Consider the following 21570-nt stretch of genomic DNA (forward strand, 5'->3'; position numbering starts at 1 on the left):
GAACAACATATATGTATTAATATTACTAGTGATTTTATCATACACATCAGCCGCGAATTTTCCATCAGAAAATCGGTAGAAGAAACAACCATAAAGCTGCCGAAGTGCCTTTTCCACTCGCATCTTTTCTCTGTTTTGAAAATCTCCTTTTGAATCACCAAAAGTATATATCTGTTCCTTTCCTGTCTCTTAAGATTCTCATTGTGTCTGATGATCATTGCCAGCCGACAACCATCCACAACGAACTTATCATGCGCCGTCGGCAGCCATCACTGCAACCTAGCACCACCGCTGATCATCTTCACCGTCATTATCGTCGTCATCAAACCCTAATTTGCACCACCACCATCAACACAGACCTGTAATCAGAAAAACCCCATTCGAAAGTCGCCGTACTCATCTTCTTCACTAGAAACCACCACCATCACCACCTAGCGCTGCCGCCAACCTCCATGTTCGTCTCCATGGCGCAACCCTATTCAACCTCCATTCATCATCATCAAGGAACGACAACCTGCAAAATTAAACCAAACCCAAAAATAGATAAATCCTAAATCCTAAGTCGCGCCTCCATGACCGAAACCACAAAGCTTCCACCTCCAACGAGAAAAGCACCATACAGAAATCGAAACCTGCAAAGGATGGTCTGAACCTGCAAAGGATAGTCTGAGCCCTATAATCGCAGTGAAAAGGGGGAACCTTGACTTTTTTTGTGTCGACGCCGAGGACGGAGCCTCCACCGTGGAAGGGTCCCAAGCTTTGACAAGCCACCTGGAGCCACCCTCCAAAAGCGCAACCGAGGTCGAGAACGGTGGTGCCACGGTTGATTATGTTGTGTTGCTTTTGAATATGAAGCAGTTTGAAGGCGTAGCCCATCTCTCCCCATGCTTATAAGTTATTCAATTAATGTGCTTCGGGTCCCCAAGAGGCAGAATATCAGGATTCAAAAAGCAATTTTTCAAGTGTTAAGGCCACTGCGTGTCATATGGTGTATATGCCTCGGTTCCCCTTGAACATAGGCAAAAAAGTTCAACTAAAATACGAAAATGCCACTGTGTTCTGATAGGCTTCGGTTGCTCCTAAACCGAAGCCTATTGTGCGAGTTTAAATCATTTTTTCTTACTAGTGAGTAGAAAATCAGTTGAATAAGAAAATCGGTAGAAGAAACAACCATAAAGCTGCCGAAGTGCCTTTTCCACTCGCATCTTTTCTCTGTTTTGAAAATCTCCTTTTGAATCACCAAAAGTATATATTTGTTCCTTTCCTGTCTCTTAAGATTCTCATTGTGCCTGATGATCATTGCCAGCCGACAGCCATCCACAACGAACCTATCATGCGCCATCGGCAGCCATCACTGCAACCTAGCACCACCGCTGATCATCTTCACCGTCATTGTCGTCGTCATCAAACCCTAATTTGCACCACCACCATCAACACAGACCTGTAATCAGAAAAACCCCATTCGAAAGTCGCCGTACTCATCTTCTTCACTAGAAACCACCACCATCACCACCTAGCGCTGCCGCCAACCTCCATGTTCGTCTCCATGGCGCAACCCTATTCAACCTCCATTCATCATCATCAGGCAACGACAACCTGCAAAATCAAACCAAACCCAAAAATAGATAAATCCTAAATCCTAAGTCGCGCCTCCATGACCGAAACCACAAAGCTTCCACCTCCAACGAGAAAAGCACCATACAGAAATCGAAACCTGCAAAGGATGGTCTGAACCTGCAAAGGATGGTCTGAGCCCTATAATCGCAGTGAAAAGGGGGAACCTTGACTTTTTTTGTGTCGACGCCGAGGACGGAGCCTCCACCGTGGAAGGGTCCCAAGCTTTGACAAGCCACCTGGAGCCACCCTCCGAAAGCGCAACCGAGGTCGAGAACGGTGGCGCCACGGTTGATTATGTTGTGTTGCTTTTGAATATGAAGCAGTTTGAAGGCGGAGCCCATCTCTCCCCATGCTTATAAGTTATTCAATTAATGTGCTTCGGGTCCCCAAGAGGCAGAATATCAGGATTCAAAAAGCAATTTTTCAAGTGTTAAGGCCACTGCGTGTCATATGGTGTATATGCCTCGGTTCCCCTTGAACATAGGCAAAAAAGTTCAACTAAAATACGAAAATGCCACTGTGTTCTGATAGGCTTCGGTTGCTCCTAAACCGAAGCCTATTGTGCGAGTTTAAATCATTTTTTCTTACTAGTGAGTAGAAAATCAGTTGAATAAGAAAATTAAGAGGATTAGATCAGATAGAGGTGGTGAATATGTGTTCTTTAATTACTTTTGTGTTAAAGAAGGAATTATCCATGAAGTGACCCCACCATATTCATTTGAGTCTAATGGAGTAGTTGAGAGAAAGAATAGAACTCTTAAGGAAATGATGAATGCTATGCTTGTTAGTTCTGGTGCACCTGATAACCTTTGGGGAGAAGCCTTACTTACTACACGTTTTTTACAAAATAGAACACCACATCAGAAAACCAGTAAAATTCCTTATGAGCTTTGGAAATGATACCAACCTAACCTTAAATATATAAAAGTGTGGGGGTGCTTAGCTAAGGTGATGTTACCCGATCCTAAGAAAAGGAAAATAGGCTCTAAAACCTCTGATTGTAAGTTCTTAGGTTATGCTGAACATAGTGCTGCCTATAGATTTTTAGATGTCAAAAGTAACATACTTGAGAGAAATTCTATAATGGAAACGAAAAATGCTGAGCTTTTTGAACATGTATTTCCCTTAAAGGTTAATGAGATGTCTCAACCTGTTAATGATAATGCCATTGAATACAGTGGATTTCTCGTTGTACTAGAAGGGTACAGTGATGCTAACTGGATATGTGATTCAAATGAGACAAAATCCACTAGTGATGATGTATTCACACTTGGGGGTGATGCGATTACATGGAGATCAGCCATGCAAAAATTTATTGCAAGATCAACAATGGAATATGAGTTTGTTGCTCTTGAGATGGCTAATAATAAGGTTGAGTGGTTGAAAAACTTCTTAGCGAACATTCCACTAGGAATGAAATCAACCCATCGATATCAATTCACTATGATTGCCAATCGGCAATAGCTATAGCTAAAAACAAGAATTACAATGGAAAGAATAGACATATACAATTGAGACACAATTTGGTGAAGTAGTTGCTAAAGAGTGGAACTATTTCCATTGATTATGTGAAGTCAGAACGAAATCTAGCAGATCCTCTAACAAAACTCCTAGGAGGAAAAATGATATTAGAAACATCGAGGGGAATGAGACTTAAGTCACTTGCAAACAAACAAGTGATGGTAACCCGACCTTTGTGATTGGAGATCCCATGAATAAGGTTCATATGGGTAAAAACAAGTCACTTGTTAGTTTTGATAGCACTAAATTTATTTTAATCAATTATGGCCATTCCTATGGTGTGTGTGAAAGTGCTAAAGACTGCATTATTGAGAGGGTAAACTTTGTCATTAAAATTCTATGTGATGAAAGAATTTTAGCTTAAACAAAGTTTTTAATGATTTTCATATCCCTTATGGGTGGTGTATGATTTGCAACATACACTTGATGAAATCACCGATATGAGTGTCGAGTGGGGCCGCTTGCATGAGATCTTGGCATGATCTCTAGAGCACTCATGAATACCTGGCACGCGCATGGCCTAGTAAGCGCAACACAGTGATAACAACAAGAATTGTGGGGCTGTATTGTGATTGATAAACCTCTAACACACGTCAAGTGTCTTTGGTTCATATAGCTTGCTATACCAACTATATTGTGTGTTAAGTATCTCAATATAAGACTGGTTCATATAGCATGCTATACCAACTCTGATGCATTACATCCTATGAGATCCAAAATAAAAGTTTCTTATCTTTTCTTTCAACTATCTTTTACAATATGTGGGGGATTGTTATAATATATTATTATTATATTGCAAAAGTTAAAACATTAATGTGGAAAGTTATTAGAACGTTGGTATATATATTAATTGGGAACAGGAAAAAAAAGAACATTGTATTGCAACGTTAGTAATGGACAACGTTAATATTTTTTAATTGCCAATGGTAACATTTTAAGAGCAAGGATAAAAAATTTTAAGTGCTCCAATGTTTATATTACAACGTTCAATTTACAACGTTAAAAACATTTATGTTTTTTATTTAATTTATTCTTTCCTAGCTCTATAAATAGAGAGCTTTTCCCCCCTTTCAAGACACATCAGAAATCAATTTTTCTCATTCTCCTTTCTTCTTTGTTTCATCCTTTAGCTCTTTTCCTCTTCTAAAAATATTCTGGGTTATTTTTTATACTCTTTTTAGAGATCATTGATAGTTTTGAGATCCTCAGAAATATTCTGGGAACTTCCTATTGTATCTTGGGGGACTTACACAATACACTGTAGATAAGTCCTTAAGGACAGTGAAACTACATACATTAGGAAATTTTGTTCGTGATTCTGCCAACTTTTATACAACACCATCAAGTTTACTAATTGACTCATCCATCATTTATAATGTTCTATCTTGTTACAAATTAAAACGTAAACTCAATTCCTAAAATAAAAGTAACTTTTGAACAAAACATTTATATTTTTCTAATTAACGCAAAGTAGTACTATAAACTATTTACCTTTTTGTTTTAAGGCCTTCCTTTTCTAGTAGAAATAATCTATAAATATTGTAATTTTTGTCTTTATGCTTTTAAAGTTAAGTGATATACATAAAAAAAAAATTCATAACATGATGTGTCTATATCACATGTTAAAGGTGTCAAGGGAGAAACCACAAAGAAGGGAGAAAAATAAGAAACTGTTGAGAATTCCTTTGTAATAGCCAACACGAAACATACACGTGACACAAAAGTCAAGGAAGGACATGAACCTTACGTTGAAGTTTAGAAACAAAATCATAGCAAATATAAATTAATGTAAAACTAAAGGATGAAAAAAAATCACCAAAATACTTAAGTGTTTAGAGAGAAGCATTAAGTCAAAAAGTAGTCTTACTGAAACACCAAATTAGGGAACATTAAGGCAAAAACCAGAGAAAGCTTTGAACAAAAGAGAAAATGAACCTAGCGATGAATAATGGAGAATGATTGTGACTTAGACAAGATGGGATCTGCTCTGCTTCAATCCTAACTCTCCTCTACTTGTTGATTGAAAGAATATACTGAGAAGAAGATATGATCTATTGTGTGTGGTCGAAAGATAACACTTTAATATAATAAGCTTACGAGCTAGCGTGATGACCCGCTCCACCTTGCATATGGCCTGACGGGTTAGCATGCTAGGTGGGCTAGGCTACTATCGATTGATAAGTTAAAAAATTTGACCCAACCCATGTAAAGATTGTCAAGTTAACGGGCGAGCCCATTGAGCCTGACCCACTTTTCCACCCATATTAACCATAACCCATTATTGATATATGATTGGAAGTTGATGATTTTGGTACATAAAGTGCTCAAGTTAATCTTCTTTCAATTTTATTTGTTGTTGTCAAGAAACATTATCTTCTCCTTTGGGGACATTAAGGACCAATCCCATATGCCTTTCTCATCATATGTTGCATATCGAAATGATCAATTTCCTTATTTACAAATTGTAAAACCTCTATACTTTTTAGTTTGTGTTATAACTAATGAAGACACAAATTTCACCTTTGTCATCTAGTTTTTTTAGTTGGTCTAGAACGTGTGCATATGCTATGCAACCAAAATCTCTTAGGTGTTTCATTGATGGTCTCCTTATGCTCCAAGTTTTTTTCAATGTCTTGTCACAAACATCTTTCATGCACCTCTATTCAAAATGTACATAATATAGTAACCGATTTCACCCAAATGTTCTTTAAACATTTTTCTTTTAAGAAACTCCAATTTTCTAATCTTGCATCCAATCTTCATTTGGTTTTGAACTCATGTTAAAAATATTTGTACATGTAAGGTGTTTTTGACCTTTATCTATTCTAAGTACTTTGATTCTAATCTCATTTTGCTTTCTTTTTTTAACAAACATCTTGAGCATCGTGAAGAAATCACATGCTTATGATTTCTACTTTATGAAGTAAATATTTAGAATAATCAAATATTAAGTCTTGGATGTATTACCTTTTGAAGTGGTGCAACAATTATTAAAAATGATTGAATGTTCAATTATTAAAAATGATTGAATGTTACCTTAAGACAATGCCTCCAATTGCTAACTTAGAAGTCTCAAGTTAACTTCTAACACTTTATGGATTCACCTTTAATATAAGTGGATATAATCTAAATTTGAAAAAAGTACATTAAACATTTTATTTTCACCATAGGTCATTAATATGCATTCAGACCATAAGAAACTTCCTACTCAAATGATCAAATAGTAGCCTTAGAACTAATCACACCTAAAAGTTTATACATAATGATAATAATAAACATAGTTTGATTTTAGAATTGATCATGCATGCATAGAGTTATGGACCAAACTAAATTGAAAAGCCAACAAATAAAATAATTCTAATCACAACATAACGAGAAGCAAGCTATCATATGTAGAAGGGCAATGACTTATTGATTTGTTTAGTTTACAAAGTCTAACTTCACCTTGCAAAAAAGGTTTATAACAATAGCATTCCCAATTTTACTAATTTGAATCCTTTTCTTTGTGGCCATGTCAAAGGACAACATTACTCATCCATTTCCAACTTTAAGGAATCTCACATTTTCAACAATTAGCAAACCTAACTATATAGTCCATTATCTATTCAATGGAACTTATTCTTGCACAACCTTCCCTATAAAATGGAAACACTCGCAAGAAACCTACACCACTATTCCACACTCTTCAACAAAGTTGATGTACAAAACCACTTATTAAACATATTACTTGATTCATATTCCTTTACATTTTACAAAATCAATATTTAAATAGAGTCACAAGCACACAAATAAACAAGAGACAAAGATTTATCAATGAGTGAAAGTTAGATGGAAAAATATACAAACCTGATTTTGGTTTTGGTGATGTTGAGGGAAAACTGTTAGGATACAAACAAAGTCCCACATTAGATAAAACAAGAGATGAACATGAGTTTATATACACATAAGATACCTTCCTTGGTAAGAGGCCTTTTGAAGTGGTACCAAAAGCAAATCCGTGAGGACTTGACCCATAGTAGACAATATCTTACCTGTGGGGAGATCTATGATTGTGTTGAACCTCCCTACAATTGGTATCAGAGCCGATGGTTCAGGTCTGGTGACCAGGCTCAGACGAGTACGTCTCTCCATGGTAAGGTGAAACCCTAGCAAGTAGCCGGTGACAGATAGCCAAATGAATCATGAGAAGTGGAGAGCAAGAGATGCTCGGTTGTGTGACCATGGGTGTGCAGACCATGGTATACTCGAGGATAAAAAAAGACTTTTGTTATAGGGGAGGTGGAGAACCATAGTCTTTTATTTGAGGAAAAGATTGTTAGGAGCCTTTTGGAATGATACCAAAAGCAAATTCATATCGAGAGAACAAAATGAAAAAGGCAAAGAAAAGAATGTTGAAAGGTATAAGACGAAAGTTTAGGGTTTGAAAAAATAAATACAAACAATTGAAGGACTTATGAACATAAAATTAACATAATAAATTTAATCTTTATTACAAATATACCACTACACAGTTTATACTTACTAGGAGATTACACTTACACTTTACATAATGAGTTGATGCTCTTTGATAATTTTTTTTTCATGAACACTATCAACTCTAATTTTTTATAACAAGTAAAAACACGGCATTTCTAACTCATTCAACTTTTGTTTTTTCATTCACATTACCCACCTTACTTTCTAACTCTAATACCAACTTTATATTACTGGGATGAAATATTGATAACCTCATCACACATAATCAGGATCTTGGAAAAAAAAGAAGAAGAAAAATAATAGAAACTATTATATCATTCAATATTTCAACATTTCAACTCATATGCAATGTATGTGTGCAACCCATAACTTTTTTATAAGCGAAGTTTATCAATAAAAAAAACCTACATTCTTCATGGTGAAGAAATGAAAGTGGGAGGTGCAGCAAAATCAGACAGTACTAAGGTAGTGCGCGGTGAATTCATTTATTTGTGCTTAATATCTAAGTAAGAAAACACTTGATTGAAAAGAAAACAAGTCTTCATGCAAGACAATATATATATATATATATATATATATATATATATATATATATATATATATATATATATATATATATCTTAAATTTATTTATTTTCTATAGAAACCTATTTTGCATATATCACTTTCAAGAGGGGAAGAACTATTACAAGAAATGAAATGGGAATATTATATGCGTTTTCTTTCCTTTGGTATTAGTATTTCTTTTGAACGTCTTTATGCCTTATACGGAGCAATTTTGTACTATTTTAAAAAAGTGTGGAAAACACAACTCCATTCTCTTTTGTATTTTTTTTTCACCCTACAACATTCTAGCAAGGGAGTAGAAGGTTATGTGTAATTTAGTATAATTTTCAACTTAATTTAATTAAATTTTGTCATATTGAGTTAATTTTTTTATTTATCAATCTAATCCCACTATAATTGAGTAAAGTTAAATCATTCAATAGAGTAATTAAAAACACATTTTTAGCTCTTTAACTCTTAAAAAGAACACCAAATCAACATTTTTAATGTTTTCTAACATAATATTTATAAGGTAACATTACGCAACAACCTTCTAAGATATTGTTGTCAAATATGAAATATTTAGTCATAACATATGTGGTATGAAATGTTTAGTTATAATAATATTCATAAAAGAAAATTTATATTATCAAAACCAAAATTATTACTTTATAGTAAAATGTTAGGGAAATTAATTTTATTATACATTTATTATGTAATTTGGTTGAATTGAATTAATCGGGTTTAAAGTTCATAAATATGTTACCAATTTAATATTTTAACTGGTTGTACGGAAGGGAATCAACTAAACCTAATCACTCAGCTACCCACAAAAAAAATATAATTTAATTGGGTTGATGGGTAACATATTTAGATCCTACAATTTTAACTGTGTAATTTTAATTAGATTTATCAAAATAGGTCGGACGGTTTAATTATAGGGTCAATGTGATGACTCAAATCAAAACATACTGTAAATTTTAAGTTCAATTCGACCTCATATTATATAATAAGTTATTTTGATCCCTTTCTAAAGAAATTAAAAAAAAATTAGATCCAAAATTTAAAAGGAATATATTTTATTTTAAAATCTAAATCACATGAATGAAATTGATTTCAATTTAAGTATAACAATTTGATATAATTATACCACATATATTAATGAAGTAATACTTATTTTTTTTATTTTTTAATAGTATAATTAATATTTTTTTAAAACATCACAACCCCCAAAAAGCTGAGTCCACTTCATCTAAACCCATTTTATTTGCATGTTAAAAGCTCTAATTAAAACAAGGCAATTCAATTTAAATTACAAATTCACGTTTAGAACTCATCCATTTTAGTCACTCTACTCCTAGTTTGTTTCTATTTGTATAAATGTTATGAACTACAAACATCTACTCTCTCTTTTTGTTTGTTAACCTACAACCATCTACAAATTTAGACCAGGAACACCTAAATATTCGGGGAAAATTTGGACGTGGAAGGGGCTTAATTAGGTGTGAATTTCATGAATTAGGTTGATTGGTCGGTAACCTAAGTTATTAAATTTGAAGAACTTCAAATCACTTGCTGGTTATAAAGTTTATCTACGAGAGTCCATGACTATTTGTTAATTGCATACAAATTTACCTTAAGTGTTCTATAATATAATCTTCTCTCAACTTGAATGGAACAATTGAATAGATTTTTGAACCCTTTTGTTAAATCCCAAGCAACAATGGGGATACTATAAATATGTTCATACTTGTCATATGTTCCTTTATCATATAATAATAGGTGTAAAACATATGCCACACACATTCTCAAACTTAAGAAATAAGTCACTCAATACCTACCATCATAACTAAAGTACCACATGAAGAGCACAAAAGCAAGAAAACACCAACATATATGGTTCCAAAGTCCAATATTTCTCTCACCATGTACATGGCAAATGACTAAAATGTCTTTTCCCTGAAAGACGACACAGCTATGTTTCACTACAATCGGTAATGGAATCTGCAAGCAACAACACTAAGATTGGGTTTGTGTTTGTTTCCACACCAATTTAATGTGCACGCAGTTAGAAAAGCGACTGCTTCATCTGCTTGTTTCCAACTATTGCCAGCGGTTTTACAATGTGAAGCATTAAAAATGAATTCAGGAAGTTATTTTACAACTATTATTACTTTAATGTGAAGCAGAGAGCGTAAAGACAACTCATCTCTAAGAGTTATTTTACAACTGCCCTTCCCATGATATGAAAGGCAATAAGCAACTACACAGTGTTCTGCTATCCTGAACACTGGAAAACCCTTCTCTGCATCAAGAGCACTGAGATTCAACTATCATGCGTAGCATTCATTTTCAGCCAAGACACGATCAATTCTCTTCGGCTTTCAACATCTCTCTTCTCAAGAAACATTGAATAATGACACTGAAAGGCCATACCACAGACACTCATTTCATCTAGCACCTTCTGCATACCTCTGCATAATGCTGGTGCCAGAAACAGTTCCCACAGTTTCCTTCACTCATCTCATTCATAAAATAAAGAAAATTTCAAGAGAGCTTCATTGGGTCAGAAAAAACAAAAGTTTGAATCGCACGCAATGTGTTACATATACTGTCGGAAATCAAATCAACCACACAACCACGTTGCAAACTCTGCAACTTCATTGTACGGCAACGCTATAGCTACAATTATTCTGGAGTGCTTCTCCCAGTTCACATCCTTCATTTAATAAAATCTGAAAATAATACAATAATGATTTAATTAAAAACCACAAAAAGACAATAAATTAAATTTAAATTAATAAACTAATCAAAAACTAAAAAAATACAACAAATAATTAAATAATAATTTATATTGAAAAATAAAATATTAATAAAGAATTATAGATTAAAAAATTAACAAACAAATTTAAATTTGGAAATTAACAAAATTAATTACAGTAAAAATAATATTTAAATAAATATCAAATATAAAAAAAATACAAATTAAAAAATATTAACGGTAAAATATTAAATATTTAAATAAATTAATAAAAAAATAAAAAACAAATCAAATTAAAAAAAACTAGTAAATCAAAACAAAACAGAAAGAGTAAGAAAGCATTCTTCAGTACAATTCAATTCTAGACCTAAATGAGTTGCACTTCGAAGTGCGGCTACCGCAGTTCCCACTGCGGTGTGATATGAACTGCGTTTTCAATTACGACGCGATGTTCACTTCCAATTGTGGTTACGGTGGACATTCAATCGCACTTTCAATTGCGGCAACCTCTGCTACCATTCTTTCGCTGACATGCTCTCAACCACTAGGCCTCGACTCGATCTTCATCCCAACCAACCCAGAAATACATCTAACCCATACCTTCGTCTCATCTAACCTAAAAATGCATTCAACCCAACACTGACGTCCTCTCAATCACTGCGATTAAGGCATCGACCTTATTCTTATTCAACCCAGAAATGCATCTAACCCAGAAATGCATCTAATCCAGAAATGCATCTCAGCACATATAAACAACACATACAAATACCACATACAAACAACAGTGAAAAGATTTTTTATAGTTACATGCTTCTGACAAGGGCACAATTGAAATAATCGAAAAATAAAGAGATACAGGATGAGACTGGTGAGGTGCAGGAATAATCACTCGTTATTCTGTCACTTGAATCCTATCAATATGTATACAGTAAAATATGGAAGTGGTAAAAAATTAAAATATAAATAAAACATTATAAAAGTGTGATAGTTTTTATAAGTATCTTCAATATCTTGAATGGAAAACATATAGATACTTAAGGGCAAATCTTAGAAGCGAGGCTAAAATAATTCTCAAGCTAATGTACGAAAGAGCCTTATTATGGAAGATTTGGAAAACGTCACAATGACGATTCTAGAAAGCACGATCCTAGAATAAAAGAAACATATACGACAGCTTTTGAGGATTTTGCCGCATGACACTATTATTAAAATTTGAATTACTATGGTTTGGATCACATTAGAATCGGCATTACCTAATCCACCACACAAAGAGACCAAAAATTACAGTTGAAAACACGAAAAGGGTACGATTAAATATAAAAAAGAAAAGAAGACAAATTTTAAAGGGTATATAAGATGACACCACTGTAATGTCAATGATTACATGATATCAGTTCGAATTCAAATAAATTTGACTTCAACAACCCCATTTCAGGGTTGGGCATTATATATTCAAACATTTGAATGTGTTCATATCTTATGTTTCCTTGTAAATAATAGGTACACATGAACCACAGCTAGATTAAAAAACACGCGTGTATCATAAAACCTTTCGCAACTTATAAAGTTAATCGATACTTTAGAATAACGTCAGGATGAAGACCCAATTTTATTAGAATCTCTTAATAAATTTTGGTAAAAAAAAGACTTTCAATATGGCAAATAAATTTTTGTTTTATTTTGTGATTTTGAGGTTATAGATTCTCAATATAGATTTTTCTTTTCATATTTAATTGTAAATAAGAAAAACCTATGTAGAGAAAAATATTAAGCAATTTTAGAGTTTATCCTTTTTGCACAAAAATATTAAGCAATATTAAAATGGCACTTTCAAGATAGACTTTCAATTGCTCCAAGTCTTTTCATAACTTCATCATTCATCAATAATAGACAAATAACTTTCAAAACTTATTTTCTTACACATTCTTGACAATATATTAACATGATGGTTATAATTTCTCGAGTCTTCAGTAAATAATTTCTTCTTACACTTTCTTCAATACATTATCTTTACACCTTTCATCTTTGAAGACAATTATCTTTTTTATACGAATTTACCCACCAACACTTTGGTTTTTAGGGCTAATCGATATATCTAAAATATGTTGATTTACAATTTTATTATTTATCTATATGAATAAATTGAGTCGACTACTTTATATTTTTCCTTCTTTTTTTCGTGAAAATCTTCCATTTATAAACGTTACAAAATTTGAAGATCAATAAAAAGTAGTAATATTCATAAAATTGTATAATTTATATTAAACTTCAAGTATATTCAAAAGATTGTGATAGAAACTAGAAAGTGTTTTAATATTTCTCTCACCAAGAAGGGTGAAAACAGTAACATATAAGAAACATTTTTTCGTCTTAGAAACTAATATTATGAAAAGAGTTAGAAAATAAAGTAACTTTTAATCGAGTTACTTTTGGTAGCATGCGTAAAAATGGAGTGAGACAGCCTAACTCACCTAAGTAGGCTGTAAAATTTTGATCATCTCAATTCATATAAACTCTTTTCAAATTGTACATTTAATAGATTATATTGAATATAAATAAATTATTTTTGTGTAAATAGATATTTCATTTATTTCATATATAATCGATGAGGTTGGGACATAATTGATTATACCAAGCTTTTTCAAAAAAAAAATTCAATCTTTCGAAAATAATCAATTAGGTTTAAACAATAATCAACTAGACTAGTTTTGAAGTATTTGGTCGATGATTGAACATATTAATAGATTATTTTTAATGATAACCATTTGTTTATTTATTTCAATTTATTTTAAAGGGAAGGTCTTAGAATTACAATTTTTTACCTTTTTTTTTTAAATCAAGACAGGTTTTTATTGTAATTTAAAAATATTTTTGAAAAATGATTTTACATAATAGAATAATTTTAAAAGAAATATTTATCGAGGTTCATCAAGGAAGAGTTATCAGTTGTTAGTTGATTTGTTGTGAAATTTGTCACATATCATTTGATATTTTTTCTTTTATTGTAATTTGATTTGTTAGTCTGCATAACGTTTTTGGTGTATGTATTTTAGGTATTTGAGTGAGTTTCACCTAATGCAGATCCTCTTAAAGGTGTTTCAATAAAGTGTTTTTAGTTTTCTAGATGCTCTAGTTTGGATAAATAAATTGTTTAGTGAAAAAAAATTCAGTTCAGGTTTTTTTTATCAATTGGCTAAATATTCAAAAAGAATTGAACTAGTATACACATTTTTGGGTATTCATATATATGTTTTATTTCCTATTGTTAAGAAGTGAACCTTAAAACTTTAAGTCTAACTCAACCTCATAAAATCAGTTTATAAGGTAAGGTTTATACCCACTTATTTACTATAAATTGACCTTATCTCTAATCGATGTGAGAATTTTAAGACTTATCATTATCTTGAATTCTTTGTTGCTTTTTGATGTTCATTGAATATTGCACTTAATTTTTCTTATCATCAACAGTTTAAAACCAATTTTATTCAAAAATTATAAAAGGTTTTTTTTTTCAACTAATTCACTCTCTCTCTTTGTTGTGTTTTTAGTCATTTTTTGTTTACATTTTTTATGTTTTTATGTTGTGGAGAATAAGAAACCATTTTAGGTTATAAAAGAGTTTGAATTTGGATATGGTTATATACACAATTCAATGACACATCAAATTATTAGATAATTCCTCAAATAGTCTTCGGAAAGAACTTAGACTTCTACAAATCATTCGGAAGATGTCTAATGTTTTTGATGGATTAAAATCAATACTGATGGAGCTATTAGAAGATGAAGTCATGCTGCTTGTGGCAACAATTTTAGAGGAAGTCATCGTGAACACGTTGACAATTTCTCTTCTTGTCTTGAAGTTAATAAACTTCTATGTGTAGTTTTTGGATGTTATTTTTGCCATAGAGATTTTATTGGCTTGTGGTTATACATATTTGTTGTTGGTATGTGACTCTACCATGATATGTCAAGCTTTTTTTTCTCTTTAGCCTATTTCTGGGCCTCTTAGAGGAAGATTGATGAAGTGCATTAAAAGTTGTGATGATACAGACTTTAATATCTCTCGTATTTATCTTGAAGACAATCATTATGACGATAGTCTTATTAATTTTATGATTAATAATAAATTATATTTTAAGTGATTTATTGTTTTAGTTCCTGTGATTAGTCTAGAGTTTTTTCACAATTGATATCAATCTCTCATTTTCGTTTTGCTTAATTATTTAGTGTGAGTCTTATTTATTTATTTTGTTTATGAGCATGAGTTTGATTTGGACAGGTAATGTTTTTGTATTTGTTCCTCTTTTATATTCAAATTTCCATGTAATATCATATTATTGTTACACTTTAGACGTAGTAGAGTAGCTAAAGTGTCAAAGCTCATGATATTACTTAACATATGCCGTTTTTTTTTAATTATCTTTATTTTAAATTTTAATTAAAATAGTGGACTAACGAGTCAGTTAGTTTTGTGATGCCTTTAACTTGGGAGACAGATTCCGCGAAAAAATTACATAACTTGTATTAATTTTCGTGTATTGAATGACTAATTTTAATTTTTAAAGAAAAAATATAAAAAAAATCAACTAAAAAAATTAAGCAAAATTACGTGAATTTTCTCGTAAAAAAGTCACTGAATCCGTCCTCCTAATTGAGAGGTTTGTTGGATCGGATGAGACAATTAGTGAATTGAAAGTTCTAACTTAATCTACAAAAATTTAATATTATGGGCTAATGAATTACTTTGCTTGGCGAAACTACCCTTTAACCCCTATTATTAGTTTTAAAAAGCCAAAATGTTGAAAATAATTAGAAAATAAAGTCCTATATAGATGCATCCTGAATCTTGTAAAAGGTAACGTATTGGTGGGGTTTCCTTGATGGTAGATATATAGAAAACTTTTCAAATGTTGGTGAAGAAAAATGTTTGAGCACTTATTACATCTATGTGTTGTGGGACTTGGACATGGCGTTTGTCCTCAAGTTTTATGACTTGAACGTGTCGTGAGGACTTGTGAGTAGTGGGTCTTTGAGATTTTCTACATCAAATATAGTACATATATTAAAACGTAAGTTTTGGTTAGAAAGCAAGTTGTTTGCTTTTCTATTGGTCGAAAACTAATTCTTGTTCGTCAAACAACTTTTCAAGAGTTTTTATGGAATTCATTAGATTTATAGTTTTTTTTTAGTTATTAGAAATCTATTTTAATAAGTTTTATTCTATATCTTGTGAAAATGAATTATTTAGTAAGCTTTTATTAAATCGAGAAATTTTTTGTTTAATCAACCAAATTCTTATCTTTAATGGCTCATTTATATCAGAGGACCAAACAATATCTAAAATTAACTCATGTCAATTAATGAATATACTCTTAAGAGTTTTCTTTGAGGTACTCTCAAAGAGTTTGTAATTTGATACCAAGAATGAAATAAATTATTAGATATAATATTTCAAACTGATGCTAGAAACCCTGCACCTCTGTAACCAAAACCAGATAACATACCATCTGTCCATCTCTTGCAGAAGTGACAATGTAACTTTCATGTCAATTAAGTGATTAATCATAAGGTGAAACAACGCCATGATTCTTAAAATGTTGCGTCAATTAGGGAAATAAATCTAGAAAAGCAGTGTGAAATTGATTATTCGAGTTAGAGACACTCCACGCAGGTAAAATATATCAGCAATTAACACTGTAATGTGAAAGTTCTGGTATAATTTCGCTTTCCGTCTCAGTAATAATTTACCCTCCTGAACTATGTACAATCAAAATCTGCCAAGTGTAAGATATGGTGCCACATTCTTATGCAAGAAACCATCCATAGTTTATTTCATTTCAATACAATCATAATGTGGAAGATGCAGAAGGAAATTTCACACTGCTAAATGGACCATACTTGAGTTTCTTACATGTTAGATTGTGTCTATTGCAGAAAGCCTTTGCTCCAATTGAATCAGTTCAAGACATCATACATTGTTTTCCAATTGCATGCAATATAAAGAGGATCATAAGTTATTATTCTAAATATCACACCAACCACAAATACAACATAATTAAATAGGGAACAGAGATGGGTTCATAGCAATAAGCCCCATTTCATGAAAAGGCAAAGGTAGGCATCAAAAGCAAAAGCAAATGCCATATCCCTCAAAAGAAACAAAGAGTGAGAATTGCTAAAGAAAAAGCCAAGTGTATATGATCTGTTCTATACCATAATCAAATAAATAATCAATAATGCATAACATAAACATTGTACTCAACAATAGCATCCCCACTCTTGAAATCAACCCAATGGGTCCTAGCCTCTGCATAGCCTCTTGCAAACCTGAAAAGCCCACTGCCTCCGATCACAGGCATCTCCCTCACCTTGTTGAAAACACAGTTCCTCCCCAAGATGGTGATGGTGCTGCCATTGTACTTCCCGTCAGAGAATGCAAAGTTCATGGCCATGAGAAGATCAATCTCGGTCTGGGAAGCTGAGGCATAGAACCCCTGAGCCTTCCCCACAAGCTTGGAACTCAATTCGGGCCCCAAAGTCAAAGGGTTGTCGATCATGTTGACCAAGCCGAAAGCTGTGGTGGTGTTGAGCTTCAAAGACGGTGGAACAACCGACACTGAAGTGGGGTTGCGCCCAGTAAGAATGTCATGCCAATAGAACTTGAAATGACTGAGTTTTTCTTTCCTCTTTAGGCCTAACAGCTTGCGGTCTACGGCATGGCCAAACTGAGAGTGTTCTTGGGCATTGAGAAGGTGGCAAGAGAGGAGAAGAAGGAGAGAGAATGTGAGGAAAGAATATGGGTTTGGCATGGTGTGTTTGGTGGCAAATTTGGATGGAGAAGAAGGGTTTGGGAGTGGAAAAGGGGTGAAGGGTGAAAGGCTTATAAGGAGACAAAGAAGTGGAGAAAGTGGGGAAAAAGATGAATGGGTGGGTGTGGTTGTTGGTGGCATCATTTCCTAGAACTCATTGGTGGTGTATAGTGTGACCACATTCATTACTTTCTTTCACAAAATACAAACAAATTGTTGTGACAAAAGTCCTTAATAGTACTTTTTACAGTGCTTCTTTTTTTCATCTAATTTTATTAACATTATTTTGCTCCTATAAAAATTATTAAGTGATATTAAAATTGTGTAGAATAATATTTTTCTAAATTGTTGTGTAGTGTAAAACATTTTTATATTTAAAAAGTATTGATTGAAATTTATAATATCCATGAACATTAAGATAGGTTTTGTAACATCCCAAAATTATACAGTCATCAACCATATACCTAGAATAATTACACGTATCAATAACCCAAAACAGTTTTTAAAAGTAAAAGAAACAGATTAAACAAATGGCCGAACGGCCTTTCATATATTAGAATTAACGAGCGTTTACAAAAAGGGTAAGGACGAACGGTTTTCAAAAATAGTGACCGAACGTCCAACTATCTACAGTCAAAAGAGCGCTCGCTCACAGCCGCTCGCTACTCTAAATACACTAACTAGAACCGAACGTTCACTGTTCGGCCTTCACTTCAACTTCGACGAGGTTGGCGTCCTCCAAATTTTCTTCTTCCAGCGTTTCTTCAAGTAACGCCTCACCATCTGCTCACATCCACACGGATGATCATTGCATTTGACAAGACGGATATACATAGACAAGACAACACAATGGAAATGCAAGGGTAAGCTTATTGAATTTAATTCAAGTCAAACATACAGTTCATACATAACAAACATATCAATTTATTCGTAACACATGCATTCAATTCATACATTAACTCAACCAAAATCCTGATACTAGACCGACCGTCCGGACTGTATGAAACCTGTGTAGCTAAGGCGTCCGTGCACCCAGGTGAGTGACTGGAATACTCATCAGTAGCCACCTGAGGTTAGTCTTTTATGTCCAAGTTACAGTTATGGACTAGACCTCCTGCCATTCCCCCGCATGACATACTCATCTCTACTTGAGAACGAGCACTCACGGAATATCAGGATGGACCACCATCTAAGCTTACCACGTTCATACTTACAAATCTCAATTTCCAACCAAGAGTCGTTCCTCCCTGGAACGCTCGTTCAAAACCAACAATCACAATTTCATTTCTCATGGTGTTCGCACATCTTAATATTTCATCTTATTAACACTTTCATTATTAGTTTCACTTCCATAAAAGAACGAACGTCCAGCCCTCTTTGTAATAGAGGACGAACGTTAATGCAATACCAAGAAGGCCTGTTCACGAACTTGAGTCAGTTAGATGAACTGAATCTAGAATGATCTGAAATTTACTTAGAATAATTTAAATTCAATAACTCTGGAACGAATCAAATGGATAGATATATCACAACTTATTTAGATAAAGAATACGAACATGATTTAATTCAAGAGACAGCCGCCAGTCAATGACCGAGCACTAATTGAAAGTTTTGGACGAACGTCACTGAAATATTGGACGAACGTTACTAGGATTATTGGACGAACGCTATTTAGATTTTAAGGACGAACGTTATTTCAAATTTGGGACGAACGCTATTACCATTCGTTGATAATTTAGGAAGGAACGAACGTTCGGTATAGGACCGAGCGTTCTTTATCGCATACGCATTTTGGACGAGCGTTCGGTATCAGACCGAGCGCTACTTATCATTCACTCTTTTTAGGACGAGCGTTCGGTATCAGACCGAGCGCTACTTATCATTCACTCTTTTTAGGACGAGCGTTCGGTCTAAGACCGAACGCCACTTCAGGACGTACGTTTTTAGGTAGGGAACTTTCACTGATTCAAAATCAAAAGAAGTTTGGGATTTCTATAAGATAAGATACTTCAAATTTTTGTCTTACAAATTGACTAAGAGTTCAAAAGGATGTTATCAAGTTTCTCAATTCTCACGCAACACTCATGAAGTGTACGTCTGGCCAAATGCTCAAACGTAAAGCTATTTAAGAGGGCGTTCGTCCTCAAAGGGAGTCCTTTCCAAATGAAAGGGTCCGACTACTACAAGAATTTACTGATAATACCGAACGGTCAATGACCGTATCGATACGAACGTTCATTTTCATAGGATTTTCATATTTACATTCCACATACAGTAACCATATTTTCCAGTATACACTTTCATGCATTAAATCAATCATACCATAGTATTTTTCCATGCTTCTCATGCTTTTAATCAACATCATATACTAACATTCAGATATCAAAATCATCCACATACAACGTTACAGAACATTCATACACTCAGCATAAAATTTCCAGTACATACATGCATCGTTTTCTCATATCATCTCAGAATCATATTCATAAACTCCAAAGTCCAATATCATAAATCATATTTCCAGCATCACATAACGCACATGCAGTACAGAAATTGCATGAACTAAACCAATAAGCTTCCCTTACCCGGATTAAGCAACGTGCGTTCGTTCTTCAGAGAGAGAGAAACAGATTCCAGTATACTCCTCTACCCTTAACGTTTAAAACCCCAAAACTCCTCAAACTAAAATTACAGAAAAACCAATACTGGTTCAGAGAAGGTGCATGCAGATTAAAACGAAGCTTGCATGTTGAAAATGAAGAGTAGTTGAGGACGTGAAACTTACCCGTTTCAGAATCCAAAACCAATCGGTTTGATGGAAAGCTCACGGTGCAGGGACGCTTCTCACGGTGCTGAAACGTGAACGGAGCAAAGGAGGGTGAGTTGCAGAAGAGAGAAGAAAAAAGGTCTCTAGAGAGATGGAGGAGAAAAATGGAGGTTTGGTTTTCTGAGGAAGATGAAGGAGCACGCAGAGAAGGGAAGAGTGTTTCAGAAAATTAATTTTTTTCTTCCCAAGTCAAACGGACACTCTCTCCTGCGTTGCCACTTGGCTTCCACTATCAAACTCAGAACCTTCCAATTTGACACCTGGCGGTGGCATGCAGAGTGAGGGTGTGTGCTTCTTTAATGGCACGGAACACGTGTCACACGTATTAATGGAAGCAGGGAGGTGACTAAGCAGAATAATTAATGGGGCGTGACAGGTTTAGCCTGAGATAGTTATAATTTTAAATAAGGAAAAAAAACAGAAAACAAATATTTAATAAATGTATTTGTATCATTGTTATTTATATTTTTATTAATTATATTTTAAATAATATAAAATTGAAGTTCTTAATTTAGAAAAAAAAAAGTTAATAAAATTTAGAAATTGCCTAAAGTTGAAATAAAAGAGAAATTGTTGCATAATTTAAAATTACTATGTATTTATATTTATTAGGATCCATTTATTTATCAGGTGAAGATGATTTTTTTTATAAATAAATTAAAAATATATATTAATAGAAATTACAGTGTTTGTTTCGGATTTTTTTTATCGTAAGAGAAAATTAGAATCATAGATAAAATAAAGCCGAATGATATTTTTTTCGAATGCAATTTTAAATTTAAGTTTTATGTTGGAAGAATCTTGGAAGAGATTAACTTAATTAAATATAATAAATGGGCTTCCCATTATAAATATAAGAATAAAATTTTCCCTCTCGCATACACTGCTAATTCTTTTTCTTTTTAATTTATAATTTTAAATTAAACAATTTTTTTGATTTTATTTTAAGAAATTATAATAGCATCAGAATATGTGAAATGAGATCCTTCTATAAAATGTTTCGCCATACATTG

The 21570-nt window shown here is 33.2% G+C and overlaps 3 protein-coding genes and 1 long non-coding RNA gene across 4 annotated transcripts; all 4 read right to left on the reverse strand.

The window, feature by feature from the left end:
• Positions 1-408: 408 nt before the first annotated feature.
• LOC128193909 (uncharacterized) lies at positions 409-876 on the reverse strand. The gene is made up of 2 exons (XM_052868101.1): positions 653-876; positions 409-514 (listed from the first exon to the last, which is right to left on the reverse strand). The coding sequence occupies exons 1-2, from the start codon at positions 874-876 to the stop codon at positions 409-411; spliced, it is 330 nt and encodes a 109-aa protein (XP_052724061.1).
• A 614-nt stretch (positions 877-1490) lies between these two features.
• Positions 1491-1958, reverse strand: LOC128193910 (uncharacterized). The gene is made up of 2 exons (XM_052868102.1): positions 1735-1958; positions 1491-1596 (listed from the first exon to the last, which is right to left on the reverse strand). Exons 1-2 carry the CDS (start codon positions 1956-1958, stop codon positions 1491-1493), a joined length of 330 nt encoding a protein of 109 aa, XP_052724062.1.
• Positions 1959-16919: 14961 nt separating this feature from the next.
• LOC108347057 (dirigent protein 22) lies at positions 16920-17832 on the reverse strand. The gene has a single exon (XM_017586171.2). The coding sequence runs from the start codon at positions 17728-17730 to the stop codon at positions 17152-17154; it is 579 nt and encodes a 192-aa protein (XP_017441660.1). The 5' UTR covers positions 17731-17832; the 3' UTR covers positions 16920-17151.
• Positions 17833-18441: 609 nt separating this feature from the next.
• LOC108347337 (uncharacterized) lies at positions 18442-20909 on the reverse strand. The gene is made up of 3 exons (XR_001833863.2): positions 20516-20909; positions 20316-20412; positions 18442-18513 (listed from the first exon to the last, which is right to left on the reverse strand). It is a non-coding gene; the product is annotated as an uncharacterized LOC108347337 (long non-coding RNA).
• Positions 20910-21570: the final 661 nt, after the last annotated feature.

The sequence above is a fragment of the Vigna angularis genome, chromosome 9 (genome assembly GCF_016808095.1).
Source record: "Vigna angularis cultivar LongXiaoDou No.4 chromosome 9, ASM1680809v1, whole genome shotgun sequence".
Classification (NCBI taxonomy): domain Eukaryota; kingdom Viridiplantae; phylum Streptophyta; class Magnoliopsida; order Fabales; family Fabaceae; genus Vigna; species Vigna angularis.